Genomic DNA, 27,854 nt, shown 5'->3' with positions numbered 1-27,854 from the left:
TGAATTGATCTTTGATCCCTGATAGTATTCCTTGTTCTGAATTCTTTGTTGATATTAATATAGCTAGTCCAGATTTCTTTTGGTTAGTTTTAGCATGGCCTAGTTTTTTTTTTTTTTTCATCCTTCATCTTTTACCCTGTCTATATTGCTGTATTTAAAAAGTTTCTTTTAGATGGCGTATAGTATATAGCTGGGTGTTGCTTTTTTTTTTTTTAATTCCATCTGACAATCTATGTCTTAAGTGGTATGTTTAGAGCATTAAAATGTAATTACTGAAATAATTTTATTTGAACCTACCATCATGCCAATTGTTTCCTATTTGTGCATGTGTTAAGTGTTAATTTCTCTGCTTTGCACTGTTTCTAGGATTCCATTTTATCTCCACTAATGGCTTATTAGTTATACCACTTTTAAAAAAATTTAAGTGGTTGGTCTAGGGTTTACCATATACATCTAACTTTTCACAGTCTAACTACAAATAATAGTACGTGAATTTATGTAGTATATTGCAGTATACTTCCAGTTTTTCTCTAACCTGTTTTGTGGTGGAAACCCTGGTGGCATAGTGGTTAAATGCTATGGCTGCTAACCAAAAAGTTGGCAGTTCAAATCCACCAGGCGCTCCTTGGGAACTCTATGGGACAGTTCTACTCTGTCCTATAGGTTTGCTATGAGTCGGAATCCACTTGACGGCAATAGGTTATGGGTGTTTTGTGGTATTGTTGCAACCCACTTTACTTTCATATATGCTATGAACTCACAAAACCTTGCTCCTATTTTTGCTTTATCTTTCAGATTGATTAGAAATAAGAAAAAATATTGTATATTTACCTTCAGGTTAATCATTTCCAAAATTTTTCATTTCTTTTGGTAGATCCAAGTCTATTTCTGTATGATATTCTTTATGCCACTAGAAATTCCTTTAATATTTCTTGTAGCACAGGTCTGCTGGTAATGAATTCTGTCAGCTCCTGTTCATCTGAAAATGTCTTTACTTTGTACACTTTTTTGAAAGATTTTTCTCCCTTGGGCTTAGAATTTTTGACAAGGTTTTTTGATTGAGAGCTTTAAAGTTGTCCCTGCATTGTCTCCTGACTTGCAGACTTTCTGATCAAAAGCCTACTGTGTCCCCCAACTTTGTTCCTTGTATATAATGTGTCCTTTGTCTCAGTCCGCTGTCAATAGTTTGTCTATATTGTTCATTTTCAGCTGTTTGGCAATAATGCATCTAGTTTGTTTTTAAAACTCTGCTCAGGGCACTCTGAGGTTCTTGGATACGGTTGAGGTCTTTTATTATTTTTGGAAAATTGTACTCTTCAAGTACTATTTCCTCTCCATTCTCCCTGTCCTCGATGCCTGGGTTTCTAATTATATATGTATTAAACCATAGGATGTCTCATAGTTCTTGGATGCTCTGTTCTGCTTTCTTCACTCTTTTTTCTTTGTGTTTTAGTTCAGGTTATTTCTACTGACTGATATTCAAGGTCTTTGACACATTCATCAGGTGTGTTGAGTTTACTCATTAGCCTTTCAAAAGCATTCTTTATGATACATGTCCTAGTATTCCTCATTTGACTCTTAATTTCCATTGCAGATCTGTTCTCTGCCCTGTTCACCATAGCCTTTAACATGTCAATCAGTTACAGAAAACTCCATTAATTCCAAAATCTGGGTCATATCTAAGTTTGGTTTTATTGATTCCTTTGTCTCTTGGCAGGATTCTTTTTAATCTTTTTTTACTGAATGCCAAATAACTAGTAGAGACTAAATCGTATTTTTTGCCTGGAAATGGGCATCTGTTCTGCTAGGATGTCAGGGTGGGGCATTGAATTGATCTGCTCAGGAATCGAGCTGGATTTGGGCTTTGTTGTTGCAACGGTTATCTTCAGTGCACCACTGGCTTCAAATACGTCTAGCATCACCTTGTACTTAGGGTAGGGGCTGGAGTGCTGGAGGATTGTTCTGGTCCTGCTCCACCCTCAGCTTTTGGCCATTCCTGTGTACCTGTGCCACATAAGGATTCTCTCTCCACATTCTTGCCCTTTTCCCAGTGTATCCTGCTGTTGCTTGTCAATAGGGTCAAGCTAGTTTGTTGATGAGGATCAGAGAGGTTCTCTGTTGTCTTGGTTTAAGCTCAGTCTCAAGCAGGGATAGATAAAATCAGAGACTGTATGCACTGTGAGGAGCTAGAACGACATAACGCTAAAATGAAACAAGCTCTTTCCCTTGGTTGTGAACAAAAAAAAGTAGATGCTGCTGCCATCTTGTGACCAATTTGAAGACAAGAGTTCACACAAGAGGACTGAGGTGAGAGAATTAAAGGAAATCCATATAGAGCCCTGAATCACCCAGACCTAACTCTTGCCCTACCTGCAGTTTTTTCATTTACGTCTACTAAGAAATCTACTTTATTTTGTTTTGGTTAAGCAACTTTGAGTTAGGTTTCCTTGCATTCTCTTTACCTTGCCTTGGAAGTGATAACAGCAAAGATATGTATTAAAGGCCCTGGATTTCAGACAACAGTGTCTATCTTGAAATAGAACCTTGGACGCCAGGTAGAAACACTGCCTTGGTCATCCCATTCATCCAGTCAGAGGAATCATATCATGATAAAGGATTAGTATCTCAGTAGTTGTTTATATTCTATTTTACAGACATTGCTCTAATAAAATTGGTAAATGTTCATCATAAATATTTTTTAACGAAGTACAAAAAAAATTCTTTTTTTTTTGCTTGCAAGAGAAAACCACTGGATACAAATGGTAATTTTTTACAATTATTGTGAATTATTTTCAATGCTCTGCTGAAATTCCCCAGCTGTTCACGCAAATGGACTTCAATGGAAATATGGAGAAAAATCAAGTACTATATCTTTGACATTTATTAATAAAGTATTTGTCATCTGTAACCATTTCTGACACTTTCCAAATATTATAGTAAAACCCTGCTTGAAAACACAGGACAAAAGTAAAAGTTCAATCACATAAAATGTTATGTTCTGCTTTTGAGAAGTTAACTAGAAACAATGTTTATCAGTTTTTACTGTTAGTTAAAGCACACACACGCATATACACACACAGACATCTAAATGTAAACTGATGGCACGCTGTATAGAAAGAGACCAAATGTTAAGAAATTAAGCACATCCCTGAGGATGGGACAAAGGACAAGAACCGATCCCAAGAGAATCACAAGCAAATTTATGTTATTTCATGTTGCAATATTGCTTGATACTTTACATTTCAAATATTTATTTGAAGGTTACTTACAGTATTCCTTCTCCAAATACATTTTTAAATGTATTTTGGGGGGTGGATGAACTTAATAAAATTTTCAAACACTGTTTTGCAAACTTGTACTCATTTAACAGAAAGTACTGAGCATCTACAATGAGTTACTCAATGACATGGTTTTGTAGACTTAGCAGTGGACAAAATGCCTTCCCTCACAGAGTTACATTCTAGTGGACATGGATTTGGGCATGTTCATCACTGTACTTATAAAAATCCTAGCTCCTGTGTAGTAACTGATAGTAAGGTTTTGACCAAATCCCTGTGCAACACCTGTCATTAGGCTTCTCTGCTGCGTGGTCTCCGGACCATTGTGACTAATGAGGTTGGGCAGAAACATTACATTTTTCATTAAAATGAAGAATGAATGACATAGAAAAAGTAGAAAATTTTTTTTTTACTATAAATGAGAAATTTCCAGATCCCATTTGAAGGCTTAAAACACAACAAAACATGATTTTACAGAATTTTATTCCTGTACTGTGGATTCTCGGATGAGGGGTAATCCTTATTGCTGTCTTCACTTTTACAGAATTTATCACTACTATGGATTCTTTGATGAATTAGAAGTCCTGAGCTCCAACGGAAACCCTTACCACATGCTTCACATTCGAATGGTTTCTCTCCTGTGTGGACTCTCTGATGAGCTTGAAGGTTGGACCTCTGACTGAAGCCCTTTCCACATACCTCACATTTGTATGGTTTCTCCCCAGTGTGGACTCTGTGATGGGCTTGAAGACTTGAATACCCACTGAAACCCTTACCACATTGTTCACATTTATAGGGTCTTCCTTCTGTGTGGACCCTCTGATGTGCTTGAAGGCGTGAACTCTCACTGAAGCCCTTTGCACATACCTCACATTTGTATGGTTTTCCTCCTGTGTGGACCCTCCGATGTGCTTCAAGGCGTGAACTCTGGCTAAACCCCTTCCCACACATCTCACATTTATATGGTTTCACCCTCGTGTGGACTCTCTGATGGCCTTGAAGATATGCTCTCTGACTGAAGCCCTTCCCACATACCTCACATACATACGGTCTCTCTCCAGTATGAACACTCTGATGACTTTGAAGGTATGATCTCTGACTGAAGCTCTTACCACACTCATCGCACTGGTATGGCTTCTCTCCTGTGTGGACTCTCTCATGGGCCATAAGAGTTGAGGCCTTACTGAAGCCCCTACCACATTCTCCACATTTATAAGGTTTCTCTCCTGTGTGAACCCTCTGATGAATTTGAAGGTTAAAGTTCCAACTGAATCCCTTCCCACATTCCTCACATTTGTAGGGTTTTTCTCCAGTGTGGACTCTCTGGTGGCCTTGAAGGTGTGAACTCCGACTGAAGCCTTTACCACACTCCTCACATTTGTATGGTTTTTCTCCAGTGTGTACTCTCTGATGGCCTTGCAGGTATGAATTACGACTGAATCCCTTTCCACACTCCTCACATTTATATGGCTTTTCTCCAGTGTGGACTCTCTGATGAGCTTGAAGGTATGAACTCCGACTGAATTCCTTACTGCACACCTCACATTTATAAGGCTTCTCCCCTGTGTGGACTCTCTGATGAACTTTAAGAACTGATTTATGACTGAAACCTTTACCACATGCACTGCATTTGTATGGCTTCTCTCCAGCGTCGACTCTCCGATGATCTTTAAATTCTGAACTCCAGCTGAGGCCATTCTCATATCCTGTATAAGGTTTCTCTCCAATGTGGATTTTCTGAGGGCCCTGAAGATACGAAATTCGACTGAAGCTATTACCACATGCATAATGTTTGTATGGCTGTTCCCTAGTGTGGACTATCTGAAGGTTCTGAAAACGTGAGGCCAGGCTGAAGTCATTATCAGCCTCCTCAGAATTATACAGATTCTCTCCCATGTGAACTCTGTGCTGACTGTTAAGATTTGAACTACGAATGAAGCTCTTCCCACACTCCACACCTGTGTATAGTTTCCCTTCGGTGTGGATTTTCTGATGAACTTGAAGACATGAGCTCTGATCAAAGACATACCCATTCTCTTCATATTCATGGGGTTCCTTCCCAGTATGGACCCTAAAAATCCTATTAAGGTCTAAGCTATGGCTGAAGGTTTTATCACAAATGTTGCATCTACGGGACATCTCTCCTGTGTGAGTAAGGTCGTAAGTGTTAAGAGAGGGATACTGATTGAAGTTCTTACCATTTTCACATTTGCAGGGTTTGTCTTCTGTTTGGACTCTCTGATGAGGCTGCAGATGTGAACTCTCAACAACACGATCATCCCTATGAACACTTTGATGAATATGAAGAACTGAGCTATAGCTGAAGCCCCTTCCACACGGGCTGTACATATGGGGCTTCCCTTCTAAGTATAATGGCTGGTGAACTTCAGAGCTGGAGACATCACTGAAGGCTTTTTTATACTCATTACCCCAGTAAGGCTTATATCCTGTTTGAATTAAATCCTGATTAAGTAATGATACCTTCATGATGTCTTTTCCACAATCATGGCAGCTGTAATTTTTTTCTGTTTTGTGTATTCCCAGATTGTCATTGTAATATGGGATCCAACTGATACCGTCACACTTACAGAAATTATTTTTCACAGGAATTTGCTGACATCGACACTGATAATTGGGTGATTCAGTCAGATACATTTTCCTCCAAGAATGCAGGGCTCTCCAAGATGGAAAGTCTTGACTTTTTATATAATTGAAACCATTCCCTTTATGAGTCAATATATAGTTCTCATCTTCAGAGATCTGAATCGGTATTCCTGCCCAAACCTGGCAGGAGGAATCATCTTGTTTTTTTAAGTGAAAATTATTCCCTTGAATTTTTCTCGTGGAATGTTGACACCTGGTTAATCTGCTTGCATCTTGTTGCCAGGTCTGCCAGGGGGAAAGCTCTTTGGGGGAAAGGTAATTTAATCCCAATTCTTGAATACTCTCCATCTTATGTTGACTCCTGCTTTCTGTATGTTGACTCCTGCTTTCTGTAGGAATAAAGAGAATTCAGAAATATGGACAAGTGAGTGCTTTATTCAGTGATTTCAAGATTTTATACTTCAGTCATAACATGAAACTTGAATGAACCACAGGAAAATTCATGTCATGATCTCTAAGCATACTTAAAGAATCTTCTTTGGCTGCACCAGGTATGTAAGTTGGATCTATTTAATTCAAGCTATCTGTATGCTTCAAAATGAGGGCTCTGCTATACAACCTGGACAGGTGGTCCGGTTAAAAGGCCTAATAAAGCTGTACCCAGGTTATCACGGATTGCTTGGAGATCCCAAGAAGAAAACCCTCTCAAGTTGGAAAGAATGTAATTGCAAATAGATAAATGCTTTTTGTCCTGATAATAACTTTTTCTTTTTTCTCTGCTACATGGGCATGATTTTTAGTTTGTTTGAAGGAGGTTGCATGTCAAATGCTAAATGCTGTAAAGAAAATAAACAAAGGCCTTTAATATATGTTTGAGGCATTATGTAGCGTCTCTCTAATGAGCAATTTCTCTTCACAAGGATAATAAACTCTCCTAAGTCACTAGAAGTCGTTACCAGTTTTTAACTCCTTTCGAAAGCAGTTTCACAATTACCAAGGGCCACAGCATAGGTCAGAATGTGAAACTTTGTGAGGGTCTTCAACAACAACAAAAAAACACTAAAAAAATTTTAAAAGGCTGAGGAGGGGTAAGCACAGCCTTGTTTCAAGGCACCTGTAGGTGGCCTTTGCATCAACTCACCAAGCATGAACAAAACTCAAGGGACCCTGACTTTAGCCTGGGTCATTCTGCTAGACAATTACTTCAACGTTTAGAGAATGTGAGGCACCAGAATAGTTGAAGATAGGCATGTTTGGGTGGAAACAGCTTATCACCTAGTTATTAAAGCTCAGATTAAAAGCAGACAGATCTTCGTATCCTGATGGGAAGTATCCTCCATGAGGACAAATGTTTTAAACAGAGTTAAAGAAATGACATACATGCTTCTAACAGTTGGTAGTACATCAATTCTCTATAGTATCCAGAAAACAAAGCATTAAAAGGGGATTTTTTTTTTCATAACATGAATACTAACCTTTAACATAATAATTCTTCCTTGTTTATTTATGTTTATGTGTCTCTCCACACTAGGCGGTAATATCTATAAGGAGAAACACTTTGTTTTGTACTCTGCATTACCCTCGCTGCCTGTAACACTGTCTAGTAAATAGCAGTTGTTCAATAAACATATAACAAATAAATCAGTTTGAATCATTTGTGAGAGCTTAAGCTTACTCACAGAATAAGGGCATTTACAAGTAAGCTATTTTTAATGGAAAAGGAACTGGCAATGCCGATTTTGCTGGAAAGTTGAAAGGCTGAGGAAGAAGCAAGGCCACGCTAAAAGTGTTGCTGCTGATGAGAAAAACAATGGTGGCAAGAACCTCTTGTAGATGAACTGAAAGGCATAAGACCTAAGGTCACACACAGGTCTATGGATTGAGTCTTTTTAATTTTAAAAATAAAAATGGTTTATTTTTTCTTTAAGAAAATCTTACCTATAGCCTCATGCTATCTTCAACTTAATCAAAAAGGAAAAAAAAAAAAAAGGCCACACTGATGACTACCTCACTAGGCTTTGTGGCAATGCACTGATTGCGAGATGACACTTAAGACATGCCCATCAGTACTCACCTGGACTTAAAAAACATGCAGTATAATAATGCACATGGGGGCACAGTTACAGATAGACATAACCAAACATCTTGTGGCACTGAATTTCTGGGTTTGAAGGATTAGGACTACAGTCTTGTGGGACATCTCAGTCAATTGGCATATATAGTTCATAAAGTTATATTCTACATCCTAGTTTGGTGAGTAGTGTCTGGGGTCTTAAAAGCTTACAAGTGGCCATCTAAGGTACAACTATTGGTCTCTCCTCAGCCAGAGCAAAAGCGAAAGAAGGAAACCAAAGACTTAGAGAAGAAACTAGTCCACAAGACAGTCTACATGAACCACGGCCTCATCCACACTGAGACCAGAAGAGCTAGATGGTGCCCGACTACCACTGCTGACCATTCTGATCAGGGCCACAATAGGTTCTGATAGAACGAGAGAAAAGCATGAAAGAAAACCTCAAATTCCCACCCTCCCAAAAAAGAACTAGACCTACTGGACTGGTACAAACCAGAGGACTCCCCAAAACTATTGCCCTGAGATACTATTCTTTAGACCTTGAACTGAAACTAACCCGAGGTCACCTTGTAGCTAAATAACAAATTGACTCAACAAATAATGAGTATCACCTGTAAGTACTGTGTTCCTTTTAAAAATCACCTACACGAGACCAAACAGTCAACAATTACTTTAAAACAAAGATAAGCATGTAAGGGAGCAGGGGAGCTAGATTAATGAAAATAGAACAACCAGAACAGAAGTAATGAGAATGTTCATGCATTGTGAAGAAAGTAACCCATGTCACTGAACAACCTGTATAGAAATTGTTGAATGAGAACCCAAACTTCTGGGTGAACCTTCACCAAAAACACAGTAAAATATTAAGAAAAAAAAAAAAAAAAAAGACGTTTAGTGACGTCTCTAACTTCTGACAAGCAAAGTTTTCAGTTATTACATTAATATTTTATCACCTAGAATGAAATGAAGGGACATACTATAGAAGGTATGTTAGATAAAGTAAAGGCTGCCTCCTGGCTAGATAATCATAATCCTATAGTTTATATGCACATATCTTATAGGCAGACTCAATATACACCCATAAAGATATATTCTAATGTTACAAGTATGAGTCTTTTGGGACTAACTTACTAGTTTGAACACATGAAGGCAGCATGTTAGTCAATGTCCAATTTCTTACAAAGCAACTGTTTTAATATAAATTAGCATATAATTTATGACACAATAATCTTAAATACATGAAAAGATTAAACTCTTCCATTCACTAGTGATTTTTACAATGTGAAAAGAAGACTAAGGAAGGAAAAAAAGATCATTTCACTTAGTTTCAAGTTCTTAGGGGAAAAAAAAAAATCACACATTTAACATTAACTTTGATTTCCTTTAGTAAATGGTACAAAAAGAAACATCTTATTCTACATTTGTTATTTTCTTTCCATAACTCAATATTTACGGTGTACTTTACTATCAAAGGTAGCCATGCTGATGAGAAACTGTGCTAAATGAAGTTTACGAATATACAGTATTTGATGGAGAAAACAGGTAATGCAAAAGACCACTGAAAGACCTCATGTGAGGCAAGAAGGTTGAGAGTTTATTGTATCTTCTTAGTAATCCTGCTTTAGCACTTACTTAGTCTTTCTAAGAGTCGGGACAGCAGAAAGGAATACACTGGGAAGGAGAACTGAGATTAGCTTACAGCTCCTTCAGGAAGAAGAAAATGCAGGCCTGTGGTGACATGAGTTCCTTTATGTGGTCTTTTGTCTTTGTTCTTTGGAAAAACAGCTTGAAACATTATTCCCTTAAGCCATGAGGCTTTCCTTTGCCCTAGTTTTCCACCTCAGAGTGTTTGTCACTTTTGTCCAAGTTGATTGACATTTCTTGGGTAAAGCTGTAAACTTGCTTTTGATACATTTTGTCTGCCCCTGGGCTGCAGACTGCCCTTGAGGGGTACGCACCTTGCAGGGACTGGTCACTATACTTATGCAAATGAAGTGACTATAGCCTACTGCGCAAATGAAGTGTCTACGGCCTACCACGAGGGGATTGGTCAGTTCATGGCCCTGGAGGCAGGGCCATGCCTTGAAATTGATGAAGAGTTGGCTTATATATGCAGCCAACACCACAGAGGTGGGCAGAAATAAGGAAGAAAGACAAGAGAAGAAGCAGAGAGAGAAGAGGCAAGGAACCTCCTAAAAGAGCTAACACAGGTTGAGGGCTGTAACACCAAAGACAACAAGAGGCCCAGAAGAGGCCCTGTGGCAGAGGTGGTGGTAACAATAGAAACCTGCTCTTAGGAATGCAGTTAACAGAGTTGAACAAAACCGTTACACTAGTTATGAGCTGGGTCAGTTCGCAGTGGAGAGACCAATGGCAGGGAAGCTGAAGGGGGTGAGGCCTGCGTGGCTGAGAGGGGGCACGCACAGCCAAAATAAGGCGTGTCCTGAGGAGGCTGAGAGAAGCCTGTCCTGAGAGAGATGAGACGAGCCTATCCTGAGGGAACTGAGAGGAGGCCTGCACAGCAGGAAGAAGGGCCTGCTTGTCTGCACGTCAAAGAGGATCTGAGAGAACTGTCCTGCACTGAAAGTGGGAGGGATGTGCTCTCCACATCGGGGGAGCCTTCCAGGCTTTGCCTGCATGCTTCCTGATCCTGACTGTAGCCTATTGATCCTGATCTCAAGTTGCACCTGCTGATTGCTTAACAAACCACTTAACTCTAAGTACGGTCTATGAGTTCTGTGCGGCCATTGCAATGAATTATCGAACCCAGCAGAGAGGTAGAGAGTGCCGTGGAAGGGACAGCTGTTGTCAGAACTGGTAAAAAGTTTGGAGTGTGGAGGTATACCTGACCTCCACCTCAAAGGGATCTGCCTTGGGCTGATCTTGATTTGCATTATCCCCCCTGAAGTTAGACAGGTTCTCACAGCTACTACTAGACCATTTTCACAGGGCCACAAAGATTTGCTAATCAGAACATGAATGTGCACCCCTGGTGAGAGGCAGCACTAGCTCTCTGTGGGAGACTTCCAAGGATTATACTGCGTGCTCACTGAGGCCAGAGAGTTGCTGCTTTCTATTCTCTTGCTCTGGAGAAAATCGAAATTGCCAAATACTTTACTGAAAAGTTTGAGTGGATTCAGATATCTAGCTGGAACCAGCAAATTACCAAAAGGAAATAGAACAAAAAGCAAGATAACTTGCAAAGGGCACCTTATTACTTGAAATATGGAGATTACTGAAAGTATCTCTTGGTTAATGAAGTCAATAACTTCAATATAGTGAGATGATGACATTGGAAAAGAAAAATAAATGATTTGCTATGGGAAAAAAAGAAAAGCCCAGAAGCCCTTTGTTTGTGGAGCAATGATGTTTCCTCCAGTGTAGAGGTGCCTGCCTAGTCCAATGGACCAGAAATTTCTCTCTCCATTCCTGCTGGGAATTTTAGATTGCATCAGTAACAACCAAGAGTCTCAGAGGGATGCAGTGTTAAGGTGAAACTGGTGAAGGATTACTTTTGAGAGGCTCATCTCAGCAACAGCTGTGGAAGGCTCCAACACACTGCTGAGCGTGCACTTCTGCCAGAATCAAGCAACCAGTCGGTTCCATGAAAACACGTCTTTGTTTGCTTATCTGGACTGACTAGTTGGTTTTATGCAGACATGGATTCCAAAGCCTCTGTTTTACCATAAGTGAAGTGATTTTTCCTATCATCTTCCAAATAGAAGACAAATTTAGTGACTGGTGAAGGTTGTACTTCTGAAAACAGATTACATGATATCATTAGGTCGAAAAAACTTGAAACTTACAACCTGTAACAGAGCCCTGGTACCACAGTGGGTAAGCGTTCAGCTGCTAACCAAATGGTCAGCAGTTCAAATGTACCAGCCGCTCCTTAGAAACCCTATAGGGCAGTTCTACTCTGTCCTGTAGGGTTGCTATGGGTCGGAATCAACTCAACGGCAATGAGTTTATAACCCGTAACAGCGAGAGAACACTGCATAGTTTATGCACAGGAACCATTTGTCAGGCTTGAAATCAATTCAGTAGGCTGTAATGTGCAATTAAAAAAGACAGGATAGAAAATATCAGAGTGCATTGTGTGTAAGGGCATGCTGCATGAAACGCTTATTTCAGGTGCGCACAGATATGTATACATACATAGATCTGTACTGGGCTGCGTACACTACATACTGACAGTCACGGCCAAAAGACTATGAAAACCACTCGATTAATGGTTCAGGACGGAGCCCTGTGGTGCAGTAGTTAAGCATTTGGCTGCTAACCGAAAGGTCGGCAGTTCGAATCCACCAGCCGCTCTGAGCAAGGAAGATGTGGCAGTCTGCTTCTGTGAAGATTTTCAGCCTTGGAAACCCTATGGGGCGGTTCTACTCTGTCCTACAGGGCTGCTAGGAGTTGGAATTGACTCAACAGCAACAGGTTAAATAGTTCAGAAAGATGTAAAATCTTTATAAGACAATTATAAGGTTCAAATGGAAAGTTCAAATGTGAAAATTTGGAAAAATGTCAATAGGGAGGTGTGTATCTCTTAGTTTCATGCCTACATGGATTGTAGGTTGAAAATATAAGTGTGCCAACCCCTGCTCTGAAGGGTGTACTGTACAATGTACGAACCTGAAACTTAATGGAGGTGGAAAGAAAAACTATAGAATTAATTTACTTTGGCATTTTCTAGTTCCTCTTTTTTCCCACCCAGGACCATCCTTATCTACACAGTTGACAGTGGCCTTTGATGTCAGTCTTGAGGACTCAAGAAACATTACCAAAATATTTGGATTCTTCTCAGGGAACATCCAGCGCAATTGGCATAACAGAGTTTATAAAGAAAATGTTCTACATCCTACTTTGGTGAATAGTGTCCGGGGTCTTAAAAGCCTGTGAGCGGCCATCTAGGATACTCCACTGGTCTCACCCTTCAGGAGCAAGGAAGAATGAAGAAAACTAAAGACACAAGAGTAAGATTAGTCCAAAGGGCTAACGGACCACATCTACCACAGTCTCTACCAGACTGAGTCCAGTACAACGAGATGGTGCCTGGCTACCACCACTGACTGCTCTGACAGGGATCACAATAGAGGGTCCCAAGCAGAGATGGAGAAAAATATGGAACAAAATTCTAACTCAAAAAGAAAGACCAGACTTGCTGGCCTGACAGAGACTGGAGAAACCCTGAGAGTATAGCCCTCGGATACCCTTTCAGCTCAGTAATGAGGCCACTCCTGAGGTTCATCCTTCAGCCAAAGACTGAACAGGCTCATGGAACAAGACAAAAGGGGTGTACCAGCCCTGGGGCAGGGACTGGAAGGCAGGAATGAACAGGAAAGCTGATAATAGGGAACCCAGGGTTGAGAAGGGAGAGTGTTGACATGTCATGGGGTTGTTAACCAATGTCATACAACAATGCGTGTACTGTCTGATGAGAAACTAGCTTGTTCTGAAAACCTTCGTCTAAAGTTCAATTAAAAAAATGAGAAATAATAACAAAAAAAATTTTTTTTTGGACTCACAGAAACATCCAACTCAAAAATTCTACTTCACAAGTATACCCAGGTAAAGAGATTGATTAGGTACTAAAGGATGAGAGGGAGAGAGGAAAGAATGGGAAGATAAAGAACAGGGAATATGAATACAGAAATCATTGCCAACGCAAGAGTGTCTCACTTGAGGCTGATGCATAAGAACAGTCAATTATAATGCTGGCATTGATCATTTTCGATACTTAATTTAGATGACTAGCTATTCTTATCTATTAGGAGCCCTGGTGGCACAGTGGTTAAGAGCAAGGCTGCTAACCAAAAGGTCAGCAGTTCAAATCCATCAGCTGCTCCTTGGAAACCCTATGGGGTAGTTCTACTCTGTACCACAGGGTCACTATGAGTCAGAATCGACTCGACAGCAACAAGTTTGGTTTTTGGTTAGTTTTTATCTATGAATGCCCAAGGATTAGAACTGGCGTTCATCACATGACAAACAACAATCTTGAGTATTCTTCAAGTACACTGGTTTATTCTATACCTATTAGCTATCTCTCGAAGGACAGGAGACAGGGACGTCCATGCACCTACTAACCAATTCATTATTTTAGGCAAAGAGAAGGGCAAGTCAAGGAACTGGAAGCAGAAGCATAAGCGACAGGTCTGAAGGGCAGCAATGGGGCAGTGCAGCTGGAAAAGACTGACTGAGCAAAAACAATAATGGAGCTGAAGGGACAGACAACTTGGGGTCTAAACGACCACTTTAACTACTCTAAAATTTACAGTATGAAATGGAAATCCACTGGAGAGTTTTAAACAGAGAAGTAACACGCCTCAAAGTGTGTCAGAAGGGGTCCTCTGGCTGCTGCGTTATTTCTGCACAGTACTCACCGGAACACTTATCTCCTCGGGTTTCTGGCTCCATCATTGAAAGCTTTTCCTCTCTCTCCAACTGGGATATCAGGTCTGGTTTGAAGGGCTGATGTCCTATAAAAAGGCAGGAGGCCAAATGGTTTTAATTTTGATGAAGTCCAGCTTTCACTTTTTTCTTTTCTGAATCATGCTTTTGCTGCCATATCTCAGAACTCTGTCTAAACCAAAGTTATGAAGACTTTCTCTTATACTGTCTTCTAGAAGTTTCATAGTTTTACCTTTTACACTAGGTCTATTATCCATTTTGAGTTAATTTTTTGGAAGATGTGAGGCATGGGTCCAGGTTCACCTTTTTGCATGTATATGACTGAATGTTCCAGAACCATCTGTTGAAAAGATTATACCTTCTCCATTGAATTGCCTAGACACCTCTAGTACATCTGAAATAGTTCAGGACTGCTTCTTCCATACCACTTCAATAAACAAATCTATTAAAAAGTGTCCAGGATAACAATTCATGTTCCCATCCCCCTACCACTGTACCCCAAACTGAGGGTATACAGTTATATTGTGTATTTCTTAGCTACTTCCTTGATTTCTTTCTTTCCTTTTTCTCTCAATGTAGTTATGGTATTAATTTCAAATACAGTTGAGTTCATTTGTTTCATTTTCCTTCAAGTTTTAGTTTATCATCCCTTTGCATTCTTATAATTTTTGTAATGTGTTAAACTAATATATTTCTAAAAGTTCAAACTAGATAAAAAGGTATACTCGAAAGGTGTGACTCTCTCCCACATTCCTTCCATCTTATTACCTCCCTCCTACTATTTGTGACTAGGCTCGGGCCTGAGGACCGAGTGGGGCGGCGGGTTCGCGAGCCCGGGAGGCCGGGGCAGGGGCGGAGGTGGCAGCGGCGGCGGCGGCAGTGGAGGAGGTGGCGGCGGCGGGGGCCGGTACTGGACCTGGCGGGATGAGCGAGGCGGAGGTGGCATTGGTGGCGACAGCGGCCCCGCAGCGACCGTGCCCGTGACGGCTGCAGGGGTGGTAGCGGTGGTGATACTGGTGCCCGTGGGGGAGCCTCAGAAAGCAGGCGGCTGGGCGGGCGGCAGCGGGGGCGGAGCTGCCTCGGGCCCCGCTCCTGGGACCCCCTTGGCGCCGGGACGCCCGCACTCCTGGTAACCCGGCGATGGCGGCCTCGGGGACCCCCATGCCCCCGGCCCGGAGTCAGGCGGACAAGCAGGTGCTAGCAATCCAAGTCCTGGGCACTGTCCAATGGTTCAACGTCCGGAACGGTTATGATTCATCAATAGGAATGACACCAAGGAGGATGTCTTTGTTCACCAGACAGCTATTAAACGAAACAACCCCAGGAAGTTTCTGCGCAGCGTTGGCGACAGAGAGACTGTGGAATTTAACGTCGTGGATGGAGAGAAGGGTGCAGAAGCTGCTAACGTCACTGGGCCTGGCGGGGGGGGTGCCAGTGAAGGGCAGCCGCTATGCCCCCAAAGACGTAGGTTCCGCCAATTCATCCCCCGGCCTTGCCCAGCTGCCCCAACACCCATGGTGGCAGAGGCTCCTTCAGGTGGGACGGAACCAGGCAGCCAAAGAAACAGGGCCGAAAACTCTGGGCAACGGCCCAGACGGCGGCGCCCACCACCCTTCTTCTACCGACAGCGATTTGTGCGAGGCCCTCGGACCCCCAACTAGCAGCAGCCTACAGAGGGCACTGATGGCGTAGAACCCAAAGAGACAGCCCCACTGGAGGGGTTCCAACAGCAGGGGGATGAGCGGGTCCTCCCACCCAGATTCTGGCCCAGATACCGAAGGCCTTTCCGCCCCAAAACCCCCCAGCAGCCTCAGACAGAAGGTGGGGATGGTGAGACCAAGCCCAGCCAAGGCCCCGCTGATGGTTCCCGGCCTGAGCCCCAGCGCCCACAGAACCGCCCCTACTTTCAGCGGCGACGGCAGCAGCCCCCTGGCCGCCAGCCCACAGCCCCAGAAACTTCAGCCCCCATCAACAGTGGGGATCCTCCCACCACCAAACTGGAGTAAGGACACCCAGAGCTAGCTAGCATCTGGTATCTGCCAGTTTTTCCAACCGACCTGCACCCTTCTCCCTCCCCCTTTCCCATCATCTGTGACATCAAAACACCAGCATTTCCCGGTTTCCTTGAGACTCAGGGGGGCCAAAGCAACAGCCTTTTGCTTTTTTTTCTCTCCCCTACCAAGGGCTGAAGGAATGGATTCATCATCATTCAGAGGTACCAACTCCCTCTCCTAAATCAGGCTGAGAAGGAACCAGCCAGCTCTTACCACCTCCTGGTTGTTTTTCTTTCCCACCCCGGTTTATTTTTTGTTTCCCCTCTACCTACCCACCTCTGAAGCCACTTTATGAACTCTCATGTGCCACCTGAGCCTCCAGTAAAAACAAAAACAGGCAAAAAAAAAAAGACAGGTGATCCAACAGAATGTGGAAATTATCGAACAATAACATTAATATCACATGCAAGTAAAATTTTGCTGAAGATCATTCAAAAGCAGTACATCAACAGAGAACTGCCAGAAATTCAGGCCGGATTAAGAAGAGGATGTAGAACGAGGGATGTCATTGCTGATGTCAGATGGATCTAGGCTGAAAGCAGAGAATACCAGAAAGAAGTTTACCTGTGTTTTACTGACTATGCAAGGCATTCAACTGTGTGGCTCATAACAAATTATGGATAACATTGCGAAGAATGGCAATTCCAGAACACTTAATTGTGCTCACGGGGAACCTTTATAATATAGACCAAGAAGCAATCATTTGAGCAGAACAAGGGGATACTGCATGGCTTAAAGTCAGAAAAGGCGTGCATCAGGGCTGTATCCTTTCGACATACTTATTCAATCTGTATGTTCAGCAAACAATTTGAGAAGCTAGGCTATATGAAGAAGAATGGGGCATCAGGACTAGAGAAACTCATTAACCTGTGTTATGCAGATGACACAACCTTGCTTGCTGAAAGTGAACAGGGCTTGAAGCACTTACTGATGAAGATCAAAGACCACAGCCTTCAGTATGGATTGCACCTCAACATGAAGCAATAAGCAACATCATGATAAATGGAGAAAATACTGAAGTTGTCAAGGATTTCATTTTACTTGGATCCACAATCAATGCCCATGGAAACAGCAGTCAAGAAATCAAATAATATATTACTTTGGCCAAATCTGCTGCAAAAGACCTCTTTAAAATGTTAAAAAGCAAAGATGCCACTTAAAGGACTGAGGTGCACCTGACCCAAGCCAAGGTGTTTTGAATTGCCTCATATGCACGTGAAAGCTGGACAGTGAATAAGGAAGACCAAAGAAGAATTGATGCCTTTGAATTATAGCATTGACAAGGAATATTAAATATACCATGGACTGCCAGAAGAAAGAACAAATCAGTCTTGGAAGAAGTACAGCCAGAACGCTCCTTAGAAGCAAGGATGGCGAGACTTCGTCTCACAGACTTTGGACATGTTATCAGGAGGGACCAGTCCCTGGAGAAGGACATCACGCTTGGTGGAGGATCAGCGAAAAAGAGGAAGACCCTCAGTGAGATGGACCGACGCAGTGGCTGCAACAATGGGCTCAAGCATACCGACAACTGTGAGGACGGCACAGGACTGGGCAGTTTCATTCCACTGTATATAGGGTTACTATCAGTCAGAACTGATTCAGCAGCACCTAACAACATTATAAGACTTCATAATTTTCTAATTAATCCTTCCTGTGCTTCTTCTGGAAACCCTGGAGGCGTAGTGGTTAAGAGCTTAAGCTGCTAACCAAAAAGGTCAGCAGTTCAAATCCACCTCGGATATACACATATTCATTTGTTTCCCCTTCTTTCTTACACAAAATGTAGTATACAATTAATGCTCTTTTGTATTTTGCTATCTTTAGAAAAAAACTCCTAAAAGTGGATTGCTGGAGAAAGGTAACTACATATGTCATTTTGCATTCCTTCTTTCAATGTAGAAAAGTGCTTTTCCCCGCACACTTTGCCAAAATAGCATACTGTCGATCTCATGGGTGAGAAATGATATTGCACTGTAATTTTAATTTACCTTTCTCTTATTTTGAATGAAACAGAACATCTATTTATATAGATACATATTTATATGTACATCTGTGCAGGAATGTATATATACCAATTATGTAGATGTACCTTTTATTTACCTTACCTTACTGTAGGGTACAAAGTAATAATAATAATAGTGCGTATGTGTGTGCATATATGTATGTATGTATGAAAATATATACTTACATACCTACCTAGGAAACACTGGTGGCACAGTGGCTAAGACCTGTGGCTGCTAACCAAAAAGTCAGCAGTTCAAAACCACCAAGTGCTCCTTGGAAACCCTATGGGGCAGTTCTACTCTGTCCTATAGGGTTGCTATGAGTCGGAATCGACTCCATGGCAACAGGTTTTGTGGGTATACCTACCTAAATACATTCATATACACATACAGAGAAAGAGAAACAGAGAGACAGAGATCTCCTAGCTCTGTACCCTGAAACAGACCTAACCTTGGTGCTGAATACCATTCCCTAATAAAAGCCATCAGGGCTCCTTAGAAAAATGGATGATTCCAGAGCTGGGGCAAAGTAAATAAAAGATAATTATATAACATGTTGTGCCATAAAATGAGGAAGTGGTCCAAAAAAATGTTGGGGTCCAGTCACAAAGATACAGGAGCTAGCTTAAAGCTTATGCTGGCCAAATCTAGGACAACTTTACCACCAAGATAATTAACTACAGTAATAAAGTATAAAGAATTCAGAAACCTCAACAAGTAACAAATAAGTAAATAAATGGCTGAGAAGAGAGGGCTCTTGCTTACCATGGAATGCTAAACACTAACTGCTAAATGTGACAAACTGAAACCAAACCAAACCTGTTGCCACTGTGTCAATTCCGACTCTTAAGGACTGCATCATCAGGGCTCTACTAAATGTGAAGGAAGTACTAATTTAGAAAATCATCATTTTGTAATTTTCCTGGTTATGACTGGATAAGGCAAGAATCATCATGGGATGCTAAATCTACAAGGAGACTTTTATGAGGATACTTGCTGGTCTTAAAGTGTTGCCCCATGATTTCAAAGGGGGGGAAAAAAAACAGTAATTATACAGTGGAGAAACTGGACATCTTGACTGAGCGATCAAAATTAAAAGCACCAATGAGAGGCAGATGGACACTGGGGCCTCTAGAGGTAATGCAAAGGAGCCCTGGTGGTGCAATGGTTAAGGGTTCAGCTGCTAACCGAAAGGTCTGCAGCTGAAAAGACCTGGTCATCTGCTGCAATAAAGACTACCGCCTAGGAGACCCAGTGGGGCAGCTGTAATCTCTCCTATAAAGTCGCTATCAGCTGGAACCAACCCAATGGCAATGGGGTAGATGTGATGCCCTCAGAAAGACATACCACCACCTATGAAGTGTTCCAGTCAGAATGGGTAATCTCAATCTAACTATGAGGAAACATTAGAAATATTCTACTAAAAATGATGGAGGCGGGGCTAACTATATTCTTAAAAAATGTCATTGTCCTCTCTGTTAACCTAAAACTAAAACCATCCCCAAAGCCAACTCTTCGGACAAAGATTAGACTGGACTATAAGACATAGAATGATACTGGTGAGAAGTGAGCTTCTTAGCTCAAGTAGACACATGAGACTACATGGGCAGCTCCTCTCCAGAGGCAAGATGAGAAGGCAGAGGGGGACAGAAGCGGGTTGAACGGACACGGGAAACACAGGGTGGAGAGAAGCAGTGTGCTGTTACATCATAGGGAGAGCAACTAAGGTCACATAACAATGTGTGTATAAGGTTTTGAATGAGAAACTGACTTGAATTGTAAACTTCCACTTAAAGCACAATCAAAAAAAAGTCATTGTCGTAAAATACAGAGAAAGGCCATGGAAATGTTCTAGATTAAAGGAGGCTAAAGAGACACAACTAGATCCTAGACTAGATCCTGTTCTAGAGGGAGAATATATGCCATAAGGAATATAACTGGCTCTATTGAGAAAACCAGAATACAAACAAAAGATTAAAGTATTATATCTGTACTATGAGTATGTAACGGAATATTCTTATTCCTATGAAATATACAGTGAATATTTAGGGGTAGGAAACCCTGGTGGTGTGGTGGTTAAGTGCTATGGCTGCTAACCAAAAGGTAAGCAGTTCAAATCCACCAGGCACTCCTGGGAAACCCTATGGGGCAGTTCTACTCTGCCCTATAGGGTCGCTATGAGTCAGAATCGACTCGATGGCAACATTTTTTTTTTTTCCCAGGGGTAAAGGGCCATGTTGTATGAAATTACCCTTAAACAGTTCAGAAGAAGTATGAGTACATATACACACACACTTTTTCCTTCCTATATCCACATAAATACATGTGGAAAGAGAAAGCATGAGCATATACAGTAAAGCAAATAGGATAATATGTTATTATAGGTGAAACTGGATAAAAGGTGCCTGTGGGTGTTCTTTGTATTATACTTTTACTTTTGTAATTTTTCTGTAAGTTTGAAATTACAAATACATTCTTAAAAAACAAACAAAAAAATCAAGTTACTCAACAGTTATTGTCATTCTGAAAAACAAAAAAACCTGGAGTAACTCACTAACTTGATTTCATAATAATAGCCAAGGACCCCAGTTTACTCATTTACAGCTAAAAAGATGGACTCTTCTAGAGAAGAACACCTGAAACATCTTGTCTGTGTTGCACAGGATTTGCTAGGATGCTCAGATGCCCAAGCTCAGAACACCATTTTATGAGTCCTAGAGCTTTAGTTTTAGTTTTATGGGGCGAGTTGTACTCTGTCCGATAGGGTCGCTATGCGTCGCAATCAACTCGACAGCACTGGGTGGGTAGAGCTTTATAAAAGGAGCTCTGGATGCTAACCGAAAGGTCGGTGGTTTGAACCCTTCAGCCACTCTGCGGGAGAAAGATGTAGCAGTCTTCTTCCATAAAGATTACATCCCTGGAAACCCTATTGGGGAGTTCTGCTCTATCCTATAGGGTCGCTATGAGTTGGAATCGACTCAATGGCAATGGGTTAGAGCTTCGAACAACTGAGCACACAAAGATACCCCAGGAGGCTCATAGTGAGTTACAGAGGGCGCCTTCCTCACCCACTGAGAGCAGGTTCCTGAAGTTTTCTAGCATCACGTCTCGGTACAGTGTCCTCTGGGTGGAGTCCAGCAGCCCCAGCTCTTCCTCAGTGAAGACCACAGCCACGTCCTTGAACGTCACTGCTTCCTGCAACATCAAACACACACAACCTCAATCTTACAACCAACATCTACTGGAATAAGAGCAGCACTGGGCGAGTTTAAAGGATGGGAAGCTGCTCTGGGTTCTGAGGATTTAAGTAGCTGCCTTCTGTTTGCCTTCCATACTCCCAATTCCATTCTCCAAAAGGGCTGCGAGAAAAGAAATCCTTGCACTTTAAAATGCTGCCTTTTGCTAGCACGCCTACAGGTAAGGGTCTGGAACTCTACTGCATCCTGGGTTACTAATATTTTAAATCTTATGAATAATGGCATTTATCCCAGAGAAGCTTTCTCAGTTTACTCCCAACAGTGTCTGATGCTGTCTGTTTTCCCTCTTTCCCACACACATCACTTATTACTTATCACGTTCACAGGCTATCCGGCACCCTAACTGCTCACGTATGTAGCGGTTCATCCTCTGGGCTACATCTGTGCGTTACAGTGTTCACGGGTTATGGTACGGGCACAGCTCTGGAGCCTGCCTACCTGTGTTCACATCTGAATACTCTGCCCTGTAGTAGCTGTGCGATTTTGGACAAGCTCCTTATCCTCTTTTCATTTATACGTTGAGATCTGTATCTTTGAGTCCCTGGGTGGTGCAAGCAGTTAAGCTCAGCTGCTAACCAAAAGGTTGGAGGTTCGAGTCCATCCAGAGGTGCCTTAGAAAAATGGCCTAGCAATCTACTTCTAAAAAATCGGCTATTGAAAACCCTATGGAGCACAGTTCTACTCGGACACACATGGGGTCACCGTGAGTTGGAGTCCACTCAACAGCAACCAGTTGTCTGTATCATACAGTACCAGCAATAAAATGAGTGACTATATGTAAAACACTCAGGAAAATACCTGCCACATAGTAAGTGCCCAGTAAGTATCAGGCATTATTATAACCACCATCATCGCCGCTTTCATCCCACTTCTGTCTGCTTAGCTCCTTAAAATAAACTCCAAAATGTAGGAATGTCAATGTCAAAGAATATTGATCTTTAAAGTTTTGTAATCATAACGGCAGGTTTTTCCCACCAAAAAAGATTTTTCTAATTTATTGTTCCAAGAAAGTATAAATCCCTAAACCTCTACACCCTGGTCAACACTGGACATAATCACTTTTTTAAAATCTTTGATAATCTAGAAGTAAATTTGAGAAGTTAAAACAAGTTATGTTTAAGACATTTCCCAAAGCTGATGTGTAACAAACATCCTCTTTCCCTGCTGCACATCTCTACTTCTTGTTTTGTGATAACATTTATTTGGGGGCTATTGAGGCTTTTTCATAACATTTATTTGGGGGCTATTGAGGCTTTTTCTCCCATGTATCTTGTAAATATTTTTCATCGCACTTTTGCCATTTGTCTTGTAACTTTTTGCTGCAGGGAAATTTAAAATTTGCAAATGAAGACCCGTTCAACGCTGTATTTACTCTGGCTGGAGCTCTGAGCATGACATTCTCAGGTGTCTGAATGGAGAACTATGGGTGCTTTTTGTTTGTTTTTTTTTTTGGCTTTCTTTCTGCCCAAATGGTGTGTCTGATATTCTTGACCTAGAAAGCAAAGGTTTTGGTGTTGGGTGGACACTTGTCTTCCTGTAGGAACTTGAGCAGGGTTTGAACCTACATGAACCTCTTATCTTCACGTTAACAGTGCAGAGGATTCCAGTCCGCCCTCAGATAGCCGTTCAGAGCAGTGAATACTGACACAGATGGAAAGTGCCTGCATGTCCTATAACATGACCAAAAATTTTAAATTTTTAAGTACATGTATTACTCTAATAAAAAATTAAAACACAAATAATGAAATACACACACAGACACACAGACATATACACTGAAAGCTTCAGGAAGAAAGACTTTAGCACTTCTTGTATAAAAAATCTAACACTAGTTTTTTCTGAGTTCAGCTTCAGTCTGATCCTATTAGACAAACCATATTTTACATATTCTTTTTACAAAGTACTTTAAGGCATCACTTAAGAAAATAAAAAAAAATTTTTTCAGTTTGTAGTCCATAGAACATTAAAGACAAATAATTTCAGAATTGCTTTTTGAGTAAAGATTCTATATAGGAAAATGGATATACAGTGGAAAACTGCAAGAATCCTCAAACCTGTGAACATGGAATAGTAAAGAAAACAAAAAGGTAAAATCATTCACAGAAATAAAATTAACCCATTGCTGTTGAGTCAATTCCAACCCATAGCGACCCTATAGGACAGAGTAGAACTGCCCCATAGGGTTTCCTAGACTGTAAATCTTCACAAAAGCAGACTGCCACATCTTTCTCCCACAGAGCAGTTGGCGGGTTCGAACCGCTGACCTTTCGGTTAGCGGCCAAGCGCTTTAACCACTGTGCCACCAAGGCTTCTTCAAACAAATAAATAAAAAGGTACAATAATTCACTGATATAATATCAAGTGATAACGATTCAGTACTATAACATTAAGTAAAAAAAAATTCAAAATTATTTTTTTACAGGTTTGCTTTTTATTTTATTTTTTGTCATTGTTGAGAATATACGCCACAGAAAATACACCAATTCAACAGTTTCTTCATGTACAATTCAGTGACATGGATTACATTCTGCGAGTTGTGCAACCATTCTCACTCTCCTTTTCCAAACTGTTCTCCGTTAACATAAACTCACTGCCCCCTAAGTTTCCTATCTAATCTTTTGAGTTGCTGTTATCAATTTGATCCCTTGTAGATAGTTCTTAAAAGAGCACAAAAATAGTATCTATTATTACAAGTATAGTTACGAATGCACAGAATAAAACAACCATGGAAAAAACAAGTGATTTGTAAGTGGGATAACAATGTCTGGGTCTTTCTCATTTTTTATTTCTATTCTCTTTTACATTAATCCAACGTAGCCCGTTGCCGTCAAGTCGATTCGGACTTACAGCAGCCCTACAGGACAGAGCAGAACTGCCTCATCGGTTTTACTAGGCTATAAACCTTTATAGAAGTGGATTGCCATATCTTTCTCTTGCAGAGCAGTTGGTGGGTTTGAACCGCCAACCTTTCAGTTAGCAGCCGAGCGCTTAACCACTGTGCCACCAGGACTCCTTTCAGATTATTACTTGAGAAATAAAAATGATTAAGAACAAATAAAAATTAAAAAGCTAATTAAAAAAAACAAAAGCAGGAGACAGGCACATAAATGCTATTAAATTCTTAACCGTTGGCAAGGAGAAGATGTGTCCACTCACTGAGAAATGAGATGACATGTTAAGTGACAGAAATAAAAACCCAACTCACCTGGAACTTAGTCATTTTCTCGTCCTTTTTCGAGGGAAAGGCAGAGACCTGGGAAGGCAAAATAGGGAAATAAGAAAGAAGCCATGAGAGAAAGGCAAATCTTTATGCAAACTAGGAAACGGTGCTGCTTCTCCCAGGCAGACACAGCCACACATGGCATATGGAGCAGAGTGTGGCTAGATTCCAGCTACCACTGGGCTACTCTGGCTGGGTGCCCTAGTGCCTGGGAACAACCTGTCCAGTTGTGCCAGCAGCCCCCATGCCCCTTGACGCTCCCAGGGTACTCATTCTGGTCCTGCAAGAGGTAGGAAAGGTAATAGAATGTACTGGCTAAGAGTGGACTCAAGACAAAACGCCTGTGTTCAAAACCTGGCACTGCTAAGCTTGCTGAGTAGGCTTGGTTAAGTTAATTAACCTCTATATTTCAGTTGGGTCATTTGCAAACTTGGGGTCGTAACAGTGCCAACATTATAGGGTTTTGGGTTAAGGGCTGTACGCGTGAGGACTGGGGGAAAGCTGTTATAACTATACTTGGGTTCTCTATTTCCTTGCAGCTGCAGAGACGCAGGTACTACTTTGCATCGTTAACACTGTCCTTGCAAATACGTGTTGTGAAAAGTCTGGACTGCAGAGAGTATTGCTCTGCCCATGGCAAGTCACCTAGAACTCCTGAAATGTCCGCAACTCTGGCTTCTTACTTCACAAGTTGTTGCCCTGGTAATAAATTCTGTTTAGACATTGAGATCATTCTTCTAAAAAGTCTAACGGCTGGTGAATATTCTTCCTGAAGCCAGAGAGGCTCAATAACATATCCCACTTCCCCCATGCACATGGACATAAGAAAAGACCAAGGAAAACTGTAAGCTACTATATATCTCAGGTTAAACAAAAAGTATGACCCTAAAAAAAAAGAAAAACAAATGGACATATAAAAAAAAGTATAACCCTCTGTCTCAATTTAATGAAGTCACACCCAACTCACTGGCTGGGAGATTGTGTACTTATCCGTGTAAAGTGTTGGCTGCCTGCTTGATGCTTGAGAGGATCCGGATACCAGAAGTTTAATTTCTTGAGTTCTTCCTCAAGGTTTGTTACCTTGTTTAACATTCTCAAGCAACTTCAAGGTCATCCGTGGAGGAGAAAGAACTCAAATAAGGGCTAAGCATGGACTTCACATAAGACAGAGCCTTTTAGCACCATCTTAGAGAGGGGCCTCCTGCTACTCTGGTAGGGCCCTCGTGTCCTCCCAAGGCCCTGCCACATGGGCTGCTGTAACAGACTCCACAGAATGTACGCACAACTATCCCAACAAGTGTTGACTTGGCTGCATAATCAGCAGTGAAAGAGTCAAGTTTTCTTTCATTTACCCAATATTTACGGATCACCTGAAAGGGATAAGGTTTCCAGATCTCTAGTTGTTCACAGCCCAGTGTGGGAGGTCAATGAGAAAATCAGCAGTTAGGCTACACGCTCATAAATGCTAGAGTTTGCACAGGGTCCTCTGGGGGTACACAGAAAAAAGGGGTCCCAAAATGCAGACCGGGTGAGGAAGTGAGTCGGACATGCCCAACAGAGAAAATGGGGCCTGATCTCAGTTCTTAAAAAGAGCGGAGTCAGCACAACGCTGAAACAGCTTGAGAATCAGAGGGTACCCAGGGCAAAAGAGGAAGCAGAAAAGGTGGTGAGAAAGCAAGGGGCCAAACCATGTGCTTCAGGGGTATGACTTTATCCCACCTTCCCAACGATCCAAAAAGTTGGGACAATTTTTAACTCCTTTTGACAGTCGGGAGCCCTGGTGGCGCAGTGGTTAAGAGCTCAGGCTGCTAACCAAAAGGTTGGCAATTCAAATCCATCAGCCGCTCCTTGAAAAGCCTATGGGGGAGTCGTAACCTGTCCTATAGGTTCGCTATGAGTTGGAATTGATTCAACAGCAACAGGTTTGGTTTGGGCGGGTTCTTTTTGATGGTAGAAAATATTGGGTCATTGGGATTTTAAGTTCCTTGCTCATGATTATCCATTCAGCCAGCAGAACGGGCAGAATTATTAGCCCAGAGCCCATGTTCTTAACTACTAGGATAGGAGCTCTCAACCGGCCAGCTCACTGGTCTCACTGGGGAGTTTTAGAAAATAATACTAAGGCCCAGGTCCCTGTCCAGAGCTACACGTCAGGCTCTGTGGAGGAAGGGGTTTTATTACCACCTTCCAGGTGGTTACAGTTTTCAGGAAGGGATAAAAACCACAAACCATTAGAGGAACAGAGGTAGTTCACAATCCATAAAATTAACCACTAGGCCACTCAGTCTCTCAAGGAGTAAAGAGAATTCTCAGAAGGACACACAATGAGGAGCAAGGCTGGGCCTGGACCCAGGCTTCCTGATTCCCAGCTACCCCCTCCTCTCCATTGTGATGCTTCTAGAGCCGTCTCTAAGAGGAAAGAGCAGCAAAAAAAGAAAGAAAAAATTGTGGATGACTTTGTATGCACACACTCAGTATGAACATGGGCTACGAGTTTAGACCTGTCTAATTCAGCAACAGGGGTCACTCTGATCATCAAAGGGACTTTGAGAATACAGAAGACAAGGTAATTCATGTTAAATACGCATTTAAACAGGGGTCATCCTATAGAAAGAACATTCATGTTTCTTCATGTGTTTGACAGATTACAAAAAAATTAAACCTGGAAGTGGACCACCTTAAAACATCTGTGAATGCCCAACATTAATGAGTTTTAATTTTCTCGTGCAATGTATACACTCTCCTCTGTCATGTAAAGTTAACACTTACTTATAAGTTCGTATGTGCCAGGCACTACTCCAAGATCAAGGACAGCAGCTTTCAGTATGGATTGCACCTCAACATAAAGAAAACAAAAATCCTCACAACTGGACCAACGAGCAACATCATGATAAATGGAGAAAAGATTGAAGTTGTCAAGGTTTTCATTTTACTTGGATCCACAATCAAC

General features: G+C 41.6%; 1 protein-coding gene and 1 pseudogene across 1 annotated transcript in view; one reads left to right on the top strand and one right to left on the bottom strand.

Moving 5' to 3' along the window:
• Positions 1 to 27,854, bottom strand: part of LOC126086264 (zinc finger protein 112-like) — a 75,720-nt gene that overhangs the window by 37,186 nt on the left and 10,680 nt on the right. The window contains 4 exon segments of the mRNA XM_049902426.1: positions 3,754 to 6,271; positions 14,340 to 14,435; positions 21,496 to 21,622; positions 24,890 to 24,937. Coding sequence (XP_049758383.1) covers positions 3,754 to 6,271; positions 14,340 to 14,435; positions 21,496 to 21,622; positions 24,890 to 24,937 — 2,789 coding nt within the window.
• LOC126085111 (Y-box-binding protein 2-like) lies at positions 15,292 to 16,373 on the top strand (annotated as a pseudogene).

This window comes from Elephas maximus, chromosome 11, assembly GCF_024166365.1.
Source record: "Elephas maximus indicus isolate mEleMax1 chromosome 11, mEleMax1 primary haplotype, whole genome shotgun sequence".
NCBI classification, from domain to species: domain Eukaryota; kingdom Metazoa; phylum Chordata; class Mammalia; order Proboscidea; family Elephantidae; genus Elephas; species Elephas maximus.
Note: the sequence above shows the minus strand (reverse complement) of the source record. Positions and strands in the feature narration are given on the sequence as shown.